The following is a 12,403-nucleotide window of genomic DNA, read 5'->3' on the forward strand; positions in this document are numbered from 1 at the left end:
CCAGGATACTATCAATATAATAGCTGATGCAATTACTCAGTAATAATACATTTTCAACATAATGCCGTCCTCAGATCATTTACTGACCTTAGATCAGTTTCCAGGGGCAACTTCATGCTACTCACACCATCAACAGGCTGCCATTGGACAGATTTCATCCTGAAGCCTGCTTTACCACAGTGCCCTCTAGTGTCCCCCCAACTCCTACTCAAACAACCACATGATTGCTCAATACTGAGCCCGTCGGCTGACAATGACAGTGCCCAATGTCAATATCATAACTACTTCTGACTCACTCCTGGACGTCAACTCACAGTCAGTCAGCGTGGACTGTGAATGAACACCGGTCTGCAGGAACAGAGGCTACAAGAACCTTCAGCAACATAAGACCTGCACTTTTACTAGTATCATTAATTTGAACAGCACAGTTTGCTCTGAGAGGTTAGAGGATGCACTGCGTTATATCCTGGTTTATTCATGTGCTTATGTTCCTTTTAACTTCCTCTGTATATCTAAATGGATCCTGCTTGGAATCAGGTAAGACCTTTCTTGTATGAAGTCAAAGGTCAACTCAAAGTTGTATAGTATTGTAAGTGTACATAGCAATTAACAGTCAGATGAAATGTATGATCTACACAGAAACAGATGGGATTGTTAAATTGAGAGCATGCCTATAAGTGAGCTAGCTATATGTTTTTTTAGCAGGTAGTAAACCTCCTCGGCCAATAATCTCTGAGCTGCGGGCTAATGTTGCTACACAGAGCCTTGTGGTGAAGTGGCTGGTCAATCACACTGGTTTAGCAAGGGAAAGCGGTGATACTTATGAAATACAGGTCGGACGCACTGACAACCTCACTATCGTTCACAACGTGAGTAACAGTTCAGGCCATTTGTCCAATTGATTGATTATGTATGTGTTTGTTTCCCAGCAGAACCATTGTCTTGTATTACTGTATACAGTGCATTCGGAAAGTAGTTAGAACCCTTGACTTTTTCCACATTTTGTTACGTTACAGCCTTATTCTAAAATTGATTACATTGTTTTTCTCCCTCATCAATCTACACACAATTCCTCATAATGACAAAGCAAAAACAGGTTTTTAGATGAAGTAATACATTTACATAAGTATTCAGAACCATTTACTCAGTACATTGTTAAAGCACCTTTGGCAGCGATTACAACCTTGATTCTTCTGAAACACCTGTATTTGGGGAGTTTCTCCCATTCCTCTCTGCAGATCCTCTCAAGCTCTGTCAGGTTAGAAGTCTCTCCAGAGATGTTCGATCGGGTTCAAGTCTGGGCTCTGGCTGGGTCACTCAAGGACATTCAGAAACTTGTCCCGAATCCACTCGTGCGTTGCCTTGGCTGTGTGCTTAGGGTCGTTGTTCTATTGGAAGGTGAATCTTCGCCCCAGTCTGAGGTCCTGAACGCTCTGGAGCAGGTTTTCATCAAGGATCTCTCTGAACTTTGCTCCGTTCATCTTTCCCGTCGATCCTGACTAGTCTCTCAGTCCCTGCCGCTGAAAAACCTTCCCACAGCATGATGCTGCCACCACCATGCTTCGCCGTAGGGATGGTGCCAGGTTTCCTCCAGATGTAATGCTTGGCATTCAGGCCAAAGAGTTCAATCTTGCTTTCATCAGACGAAATCATCTTGTTTCTCATGTTCTGAGTCCTTAAGGTGCCTTTTGGCAAACAATTGGTAGTTACAGTCTTGTCTCATCGCTGCAACTCCCGTACAGACTCGGGAGAGGCAAAGGTCGAGAGCCATGCGTCCTCCAAAACACAACTCAACCAAGCCACACTGCTTCTTGACACAATGCCCGATTAACCCGGAAGCCAGCTACACCAATGTGTCGGAGGAAACACCAGACACCTGTCGACCGTGTCAGAGTGCATGCGCCCGGCCCGCCACAGAAGTCACGAGAGCGAGATTGGACAAGGACATCCCTGCCGGTCAAACCATCCCCTAACCCGGACGACGCTGGGCCAATTGTGCGCCGCCCCATGGGTCTCCTGGTCGCCGCCGGCTGCGACAGAGCCTGGACTCGAACCAGGATGCAGCGCCTTAGACCACTGCCCCACTCGGGAATCCCATTTTTTTGGTAACTTCCCCAGATCTGTGCCTCGACACAATGCTGTCTCAGTGCTCTACTGACAATTCCTTCGAGCTCATGGCTTGGTTTTTGCTCTGACATGCACGGTCAACTGTGGGACCTTATATAGACAGGTGTGTGCCTTTCCACATCATGTCCAATCAATTGAATTTACCACAGATGGACTCCAATCAAGTTGTTGAAACATCTCAAGGATGATCAATGGAAACAGGATGCACCTGTTCTCAATTTCGAGTCTCATAGCAAAGAGTCTGAATACTTATGAAAATATTTGCAAACATTTCTAAAAACCTGTTTTATTGTGTGTAGACTGATGAGGAACATTTTATCCATTTTAGAATAAGGCTGTAACGTAACGAACTGTGGAAAAAGGTAAGATTATTTTCCGAATGCACTGTATGTACACAGGAAAGGACTTGACAGCAAGACAATAAACAAAGACATGACAGTAGGACAATAAACATGACAGTTAAAATTAGTAATACCAGTCAGATTTGGCTGTTCTGTGTTTTCATGATGTGTTTCATTTCTGATTTCTATCATATAGAGTAAAGTGAGTAGCTGTCCTTTGGGTAGTGACTCCACATTAACATGGACCTGGGTGTCTACTCTGCCTTTACAATGTGCTGACCATTCAATCAGAATACGACGTTTCTGCAGCCATGCAGACCCAAGTGACTGGAGCCAATGGAAGACAAATTATGGTGAAAAATTTAGTTGTTCATGTCTGTTAGAAAAGGCTATGCTTCTAACACTTGTCATGTTATCAGATCTCTGTGCGTTGCCATATTTAAGAAAGAAGACCTCTTCCTTTTCCTCTTCTCTTTTTAACTATCATCTCATCAAAGTTGCTCAATCAAGACTCTTGCTAGAGGCTGGGGATTTTTGCTTGATTCATTTTGTAATATTTATGTAAAACTTGGAAAGTTTAACCTCGTCCCCAGGCTTATTGCACAAATTATTGGACAAATGTATTGGTTTGTTTTGGGTATGCTTGGAAATAGTACAAAAATAAATAATGTTAATTGGTGAAACAACAGACATGATAGGCCCAGGTCAAGCTACCATACAGCAGATAGGGTCACAGACCTGCTCACTGCAGCCTTGAGTAATGAGATATAGACTTGATTATGTCATGTTTAATATCACATGAGTACATACATCATTTATATCAATATTTGTGACATTTGAATAAACATTTTAGGAGGAGTAGCCTTAATTGGTTTTAGCCCCTCGGGGGCTTGGACCCCTAATAATCTATATCTCCTCCTTCCCCATCCAGGTGCCCAAGACACAGTGGACAGAGTTTGGAAAAAGACCAAGATGTTTCCCTACCAGCAGGTGTTAAAGGAGGGCTCCACTATCTTGTTCTGCTGTGTCCCTCCTAGAGGCATCCACGTCACCAATATGACCTTCAACTCCACCACCAGCTACCCCCTGATCAACATCACTCACAGAGTCACAGCCATTGCTGTCCACAACCTAAACATCACACAAGCATCCGGCTCCGGGGTGTACTCCTGGTGTGAGGATACAACAGAGAAGAGAAACACCTACTGCTCCAACTTCATCAGCTGTTAGTATGGAGGAGTATTTTCTCTCCCATCTTGACCTCTGTCATAAGGCCTTCATTACAATGTTATAGCAGATTTCACAAACGTTAAAGCACTTCACATTGTCCTAGGCATATGTTAGCCGGGTCATTGTGGTGCCTTTTGGACCTCATAACTTTTGCTTTATATATATATATATATATATATATATATATATATATATATATACAGTTGAAGTCGGAAGTTTACATACACTTAGGTTGGAGTCATTAAAACTTGTTTTTCAACCACTCCGCAAATTTCTTGTTAACAAACTAAAGTTTTGGCAAGTCGGTTAGCACATCTACTTAGTGATTGACAAAAAGTAATTTTTCCAACAATTGTTTACAGACAGATTATTTCACTTATATCACTGTATCACAATTCCAGTGGGTCAGAAGTTTACATACACTAAGTTGACTGTGCCTTTAAACAGCTTGGAAAATTTGAGAAAATGACGTCATGGTTTTAGAAGCTTCTGATAGGCTAATTGACATCATTTGAGTCAATTGGAGGTGTACCTGTGGATGTATTTCAAGGCCAACCTTCAAACTCAGTGCCTATTTGTTTGACATCATGGGAAAATCAAAAGAAATCAGCCAAGACCTCAGAAAAAAATTGTAGACCTCCACAATTCTGGTTCATCCTTGGGAGCAATTTCCAAATGCCTGAATGTACCACGTTCATCTGTACAAACAATAGTACACAAGTATAAACACCATGGGACCACACAGCCATCATACCGCTCAGGAAGGAGACGCATTCTGTCTACTTGAGATGAACGTCAATCCCAGAACAACAGCAAAGGACCTTGTGAAGATGCTGTAGGAAACAGGTACAAAGTATCTATATCCACAGTAAAACGAGTCCTATATCAACATAACCTGAAAGGCCACTCAGCAAGGAAGAAGCCACTGCTCCAAAACCGCTATAGAAAAGCCAGACTATGGTTTGCAACTGCATATAGGGACAAAGATCGTGCATTTTTTTTGAGAAATGACTTCTGGTCTGATGAAACAAAAATAGAACTGTTTGACCATAATTATGTTTAGAGGAAAAAGGGGGAGGCTTGCAAGCCTAAGAATACCATCCCAACCGTGAAGCACGGATGTGGCAGCATCATGTTCTGAGGGTGCTTTGCTGCAGGAGAGACTGGTGTACTTCACAAAATAGATGGCATCATGAGGGAGGAAAATTATGTAGATATATTGAAGCAACATCTCAAGACATAAGTCAGGAAGTTAAAGCTTGGTCGCAAATGGGTCTTCCAAATGGACAATGACCCCAAGCATACTTCCAAAGTTGTGGCAAAATGGCTAAAGGACAACAAAGTCAAGGTATTGGAGTGGCCATCACAAAGCCCTGACCTCAATCTTATAGAAAACTTGTGGGCAGAACTGAAAAAGCGTGTGAGCAAGGAGGCGTACAAACCTGACTCAGATACACCAGCTCTGTCAGGAGGAATGGGCCAAAATTCACACAACCTATTGTGGGAAGCTTGTGAAAGGCTACCCAAAACGTTTTTACCAAGTTAAATCATTTAAAGGCAATGCTACCAAATACTAATTGGGTGTATGTAAACTTCTGACCCACTGGGAATGTGACAAAATAAATAAAAGCTGAAATAAATCATTCTCTCTACTATTATTCTGACATTTCACATTCTAAAATAAAGTGGTGATCCTAACTGACCTTACTAGGATTATATGTCAGGAATTGTGAAAAACGGAGTTTAAATGTATTTGGCTCAGGTGTATGTAAATTTACGACTTCAACTGTATATATACACTGCTCAAAAAAATAAAGGGAACACTTAAACAAAACAATGTAACTCCAAGTCAATCACACTTCTGTGAAATCAAACTGTCCACTTAGGAAGCAACACTGATTGACAATAAATTTCACATGCTGTTGTGCAAATGGAATAGACAACAGGTGGAAATTATAGGCAATTAGCAAGACACCCCCAATAAAGGAGTGGTTCTGCAGGTGGTGACCACAGACCACTTCTCAGTTCCTATGCTTCCTGGCTGATGTTTTGGTCACTTTTGAATGCTGGCGGTGCTTTCACTCTAGTGGTAGCATGAGACGGAGTCTACAACCCACACAAGTGGCTCAGGTAGTGCAGCTCATCCAGGATGGCACATCAATGCGAGCTGTGGCAAGAAGGTTTGCTGTGTCTGTCAGCGTAGTGTCCAGAGCATGGAGGCGCTACCAGGAGACAAATGACCTCTAGCAGGCCACAAATGTGCATGTGTCTGCTCAAACGGTCAGAAACAGACTCCATGAGGGTGGTATGAGGGCCCGACGTCCACAGGGGGGGATGTGCTTACAGCCCAACACCGTGCAGGATGTTTGGCATTTGCCAGAGAACACCAAGATTGGAAAATTCGCCTGGCGCCCTGTGCTCTTCACAGATGAAAGCAGGTTCACACTGAGCACATGAGCACATGTGACAGACGTGACAGAGTCTGGAGACGCCGTGGAGAACGTTCTGCTGCCTGCAACATCCTCCAGCATGACCGGTTTGGCGGTGGGTCAGTCATGGTGTGGGGTGGCATTTCTTTGGGGGGCCGCACAGCCCTCCATGTGCTCGCCAGAGGTAGCCTGACTGCCATTAGGTACCGAGATGAGATCCTCAGACCCCTTGTGAGACCATATGCTGGTGCGGTTGGCCCTGGGTTCCTCCTAATGCAAGACAATGCTAGACCTCATGTGGCTGGAGTGTGTCAGCAGTTCCTGCAAGGGGAAGGCATTGATGCTATGGACTGGCCCGCCCGTTCCCCAGACCTGAATCCAATTGAGCACATCTGGGACATCATGTCTCGCTCCATCCACCAACGCCACGTTGCACCACAGACTGTCCAGGAGTTGGCGGATGCTTTAGTCCAGGTCTGGGAGGAGATCCCTCAGGAGACCATCCGCCACCTCATCAGGAGCATGCCCAGGCGTTGTAGGGAGGTCATACAGGCACGTGGAGGCCACACACACTACTGAGCCTCATTTTTACTTATTTTAAGGACATTACATCAAGGTTGGATCAGCCTGTAGTGTGGTTTTCCACTTTAATTTTGAGTGTGACTCCAAATCCAGACCTCCATGGGTTGATAAATTTGATTTCCATTGATAATTTTTGTGTGATTTTGTTGTCAGCACATTCAACTATGTAAAGAAAAAAGTATTTAATAAGAATATTTCATTCATTCAGAACTAGGATGTGTTATTTTAGTGTTCCCTTTATTTTTTTGAGCAGTGTATATAATTCTGTCAGAAAAAGGACATGTTTGAAACTTGGAAAAACATATTGGTCAAACTCAGGCACATAAATCCTAATAATTATAGGCAGATTGTTTAAACATTGACCATCAGATATTTCCTCCCTGTTAGGGACATAAACTAACACGGAACCCAAACCGGCTGTGCGCCATCGTGCGCTATCGTGCATAAATGTATTTTGCCACCCCACACCAAACGCGATCACGACATGCAGGTTAAAATATCAAAACAAACTCTGAACCAATGACATTAATTTGGGGACAGGTCGAAAAGCATTAAACATGTATGGCAATTTAGCTAGTTAGCTTGCACTTGCTAGCTAACGTAAATTTGTCCTATTTAGCTAGCTTGCTGTTGCTAGCTAATTTGTCCTGGGATATAAACATTGAGTTGTTATTTTACCTGAAATGCACAAGGACCTCTACTGCGACAATTAATCCATACATAAAACGGCCAACCGAATCGTTTCTAGTCATCTCTCCTCCTTCCAGGCTTTTTCATCGTTTAAATTATATGGTGATCGCATCTAAACTTTCATTGTATTACCACGACTACCGGCAAAACAGTTCATCTTTCGATCACCCACGTGGGTATAACCAAAGAGGAGATGGCACGTGGGTACCTGCTTCTATAAACCAATGAGGACTTGCAGCGCGATCTGCGTCAGAAATAGGAATGAGTTCAATTTTAGCCCTTGGCGTCGCAGACGCTCGCGAGCAGTATGGGTGCAATAATTGAATAACATGGATTTCTACATTTATTTTGCGACGCTCGCTCACGCGACGTGTCCGGTCTGGTAAGCATGTAACTATCTGAAAGTGTTAACAATACATGTACAGCATATATCTAGATTTAGATTTTCTAAGACATCAAATGTCCCTTAACCCATAACATTCATTTTTCTCCCTTAAAATAATTATAAAACAATGATTATTCAGTGAAACGTATGCTATTATCAGAACCAGCGCTTTATTTGCAGCCTATTTTCCTCAAATAATAGTGAATAACAATAGAACTTGGTCAACCTTTTTACATGTTAAGTTGACCTCTTCTATCTCTACAAGATGCCAGAAAATGCATAACATTTGATGGTATTGTCAAATTATTATTTTAACAGGGTGGAAAGCAATAACAGGGCTGAACCAGTAGAGGCTACTCATAGGAGGAAGGGGAGGACCATCCTCCTCAGTGAATTTCATAAACATGTCAATTGTAAAACATTTAAAATGTTGTCCTTTTTAGATAAAACTATGCTGAATATATTCACGTCACCAAACAATTGATTAAAACACACTATTTTGCAAAGGTCTACAGTAGCCTCAACAGCACTGTGAGTAGCACAATGATGTAGCCGGAGGACAGTTGAGAAGGTGAACGGATGATCTCCGCATGTGTGGTTCCCACTGTGAAGCATGGAGGAGGAGGTGTGATGGTGTGGCCGTGCTTTGCTGGTGACACTGTCTGGGATTTATTTAGAACTCAAGGCACACTTAACCAGCATGGCTACCACAGCATTCTGCAGCGATACACCTTCCAATCTGCTTTGCTCTTAGTGGGACTACCATTTGCATCAAAACTATGAAGTAACACATATGGAATCATGTAGTATCCAAAAAAGTGTTAAACAAATCGAATGTTTCTTGGCCCAAGCAAGTCTCTTCTTATTATTGGTGTCCTTTTGTAGTTGTTTCTTTACAGCAATTCGACCATGAAGGCCTGATTCACAGTCTCCCCTGAACAGTTGATGTTGAGATGTGTCTGTTACTTGAACTCTGAGAAGCATTTATTTGGGCTGCAATTTCTGAGGCTGGTAACTCTAATGAACTTGTCTTCTGCAGCAGAGGTACCTCTGGATCTTCCATTCCTGTGGCGGTCCTCATGAGGGCCAGTTTCATGATAGCGCTTGATGGTTTTTGTGATTGCAAATTTTCCGGATGGACTGACCTTCATGTCTTAAAGTAATGATGGACTGTCATTTCTCCTTGCTTATTTGAGCTGTTCTTGACAAAATATGGGCTTTGTCTTTTACCAATTTTTTTACCAAATACCACCCCTACCTTGTCAAAACAGAACTGATTGACTCAAATACATTAAGGAGAAAAGAAATTCCACAAATTCACTTTTAACAAGGCACACCTGTTAATTGAAATGCATTCCAGAATGCCAAGAGTGTGCAATGCTGTCATCAAGGAAAGGGTGACTACTTTGAAGACTTTCATATAAAATATATTTGGATTTGTTTAACACTTTTTTGGTTACTACACCAAATCAAACATTATTTGTGACATGCGCCTAATACTAGAAGTGTAGACTTTAACGTGAAAAGCTTACTTACAAGCCCTTAACCAAACAGTGCAGTTCAAGAAGAGTTAAGAAAATATTTACCAAGGAGACTAAAATAAAATTAATAATAAAAAGTAACACAATAAGAATAACAATAACGAGGCCATATACAGGGGGCACTGGTACCGAGTCAGTGTGCGGGGGTACAGGTTAGTTGAGGTAATTTGTACATGTAGTTGGGGGTGAAGTGACTATGCATAGATAATAAACAGTGAGTAGCAGCAGTGAACAAAAGTGAGGGGGGTCAATGTAAATTGTCCGGTGGTGATTTAATTAATTATTCAGCAGTCTTATGGCTTGGGGGTAGAATCTGTTGATCCAAGACTTTGTGCTCTGGTACCTCTTGCCGTGCGGTAGCAGAGAAAACAGTCTATAACTTTGGGTGACTGGAGTCTCTGACAATTTTATGGGCTTTCCTCTGACACCGCCTATTGCATAGGTCCTGGATGGCACGAAGCTTGGCCCCAGTGATGTACTACCCTCTGCAGCGCCTTATGGTCAGATGCCGAGTAGTTGCCATACCAGGCGGTGATGCAACTGGTCAGGATGCTCTCGATGGTGCAGCTTGTAGAACCTTTTGAGGATCTGGGGACCCATGCCAAATCTTTTCAGTCTCCTGGGGGGGGGAAAGGGATTTGTCTTACCCTCTTCACGACTGTCTTGGTATGTTTGGACCATGATAGTTCATTGGTGATGTGGACAGCAAGTAACTTCCTTTCCTGTAGTCCACAATCAGCTCCTTTGTCTTGCTCACGTTGAGGGAGAGGTTGTTGTCCTGGCACCACACTGCCAGTTCTCTGACTTCCTCCCTATAGGCCGTCTCATCGTTGTTGGTGATCAGGCCTACCACTGTTGTGTCATCTGCAAACTTAATGATGGTGTTGGAGTCGTGTTTAGCCACGCAGTCATGGGTTAACAGGGAATACAGGAGGGGACTAAGTATACAGCCCTGAGGGGCCCCGGTGTTAAGGATCAGCGTGGCAGACGTGTTGTTGCCTACTCTTACCACCTGGAGGCGGCCCGTCAGGAAGCCCAGGATCCAGTTGCAGAGGGAGGTGTTTAGTCCCAGAGTCCTTAGCTTAGTGATACGATTCGTGGGCACTATCGTGTTGAACGCTGAGCTGTAGTCAATGAACAGCATTCTCACATAAAATAGGTGTTTTGTCCAGGTGTGAAAGTGCAGTGTTGAGTCCGATTTAAGTTTGCCAATATGTCTTTCAAACACCGGCTTCGAGGTCATTATCTGTTACGCCCTGACCTTAGAGATCCCTATTTTTCTCTATGTTTGGTTGGGTCAGGGTGTGACTCGGGTGGGAAAATCTATGCTTTCTATTTCTTTGTTGTTTTGCTGAGTGTGGTTCCCAATCAGAGGCAGCTGTCTATAGTTGTCGCTGATTGGGGATCATATATAAGTTGTGATTTTCCGTTTTAGTTTTGTGGGGTGTTATTTTCTGTTTAGTGTCTGTGCCTGACGGAACTGTTCGCTTTCGTTTTTGGATTTGTTATTTTTGTTTGAGTGTTTCTTGTAATAAATATCATGAACACTTTCCACGCTGCGCTTTGGTCCACTCTTCCTTCCACCGACGACGAGCGTTACATTATCACTTAAGTATATATGCATTGTTGCTCGCTAATTACATCACAATGACTAATAACAATTATATATATACATTTCATTACAATTACTTATATCAGGCTTTTTATACATATGTAACTGTAATTAGTAATTGTAATGAAATTAGTAACAAATATATATAAATATATTATACAAAAAGAAAGAAATATTTTCATTAGTCATTTATTTACTATATTTTTCAGCAACATTTCCACCCTATTAGGTGCATTTTCCAGGTGGAACCTAACAAGGTTGAAATTTCGGAACCTAAATTAGCCATAAATCAGTGGGAGTGACAGTAGCATAATGATAAACACTTTTGGAGGATTTGAACTACTATATGAAACCTATTTTAACATTTAGAAATTTGATTCATTTTCTCAAAAAATGTAGCCTAACAGTGTGAGTGAAACAAACAGATGAACAACATGAAACATGGAAAAATAGATAAGTATTTAGTATAGTGCCTGCAAATCTGGTTCAGGTTATCAGTCAACCTACCAGGGTAGTTACAAACAGCGCAGGAATGAAATCATCAACATGTATTGATCACATCTTTACTAATGCTGCAGAAATGTGCTTTAAAGCAGTATCCAAATCCATCGGATGTAGTGATCACAATATGTGACTCGATTCAAGAAACTAGGCATATGTCACACATCAATACTTTTTTAACCTTTTATTTAACTAGGCAAGTCAGTTAAGAACAAATTCTTATTTACAATGACAGCCTACCGGGGAACAGAGAGTTAACTGACATGATCAGGGGCAGAGCGACAGATATTTACCTTGTCAGCTCGGTGATTCGATTCAGCAACCTTTCAATTACCGGCCCAATGCTCTAACCACTAGGCTACCTGCCGCCCCAGGTAGAACGTAAACATAAATTTTTTATCTAAATGCTTTTTTTTTGTGGCAGAAATGACTTCTGGAACATGTGAACTTTCATGTGCTTTAATAACAAACTTCTATTCCATCCATAAATACGAATACAATTGCTAAATTATGAGCCTAGTTGGTTTAGCTGCAGAAAAAGATGGAACCTTCCCGCTAGCCATTATTGGCTGAGATAATGGATGGCCTGGACATGCCGGGAGATGAGTTTGGATTGGTCTGCCATGTAGCTCGCTTCTGTTTATAACGTGAGCTGCTCAGTATGTGTTGGCAGTCCTTTCTACCGCTCTGTTTTTAAAAGATATAACGTTAGTCTTCGAGAACTACAAAAGTTTTGCTACTTTTCTCAACAACGTTGATATCCTGAATTTAGCAGGCGCTATCGCCATATCAATTGGAAAAAGTGATGGGCTACTTTCGGCACACACCACGGTCAGTGTGAACCGGAGTGACTTGACACAACGCTGGCCAAACAAGATGTAACGTTAGCTACAAACAAAACAGAGTTAAATGGTTCCAGTCTGCCGTGAAGCATTCAACCATGTATACGGGTAAGAGTCTAGCTA

General features: G+C 42.2%; 1 protein-coding gene across 3 annotated transcripts in view; it reads left to right on the forward strand.

Moving 5' to 3' along the window:
• The first annotated feature begins 95 nt into the window (after positions 1-95).
• Positions 96-12,403, forward strand: part of osmr (oncostatin M receptor) — a 29,836-nt gene continuing 17,528 nt past the window's right edge. Inside the window, exons 1-4 of one of the 3 annotated variants that reach the window (XM_071400064.1) lie at positions 105-537; positions 706-869; positions 2,665-2,821; positions 3,400-3,693. In XM_071400064.1, the coding sequence (XP_071256165.1) occupies positions 450-537; positions 706-869; positions 2,665-2,821; positions 3,400-3,693 (703 nt within the window). In that variant the 5' untranslated portion in view covers positions 105-449. Of the gene's footprint in view, positions 538-702; positions 870-2,664; positions 2,822-3,399; positions 3,694-12,403 lie in introns of all 3 variants that reach the window. The other 2 variants (XM_071400063.1, XM_071400065.1) reach the window with 2 other exon arrangements.

Source organism: Salvelinus alpinus, chromosome 5 (genome assembly GCF_045679555.1).
Source record: "Salvelinus alpinus chromosome 5, SLU_Salpinus.1, whole genome shotgun sequence".
NCBI lineage: Eukaryota > Metazoa > Chordata > Actinopteri > Salmoniformes > Salmonidae > Salvelinus > Salvelinus alpinus.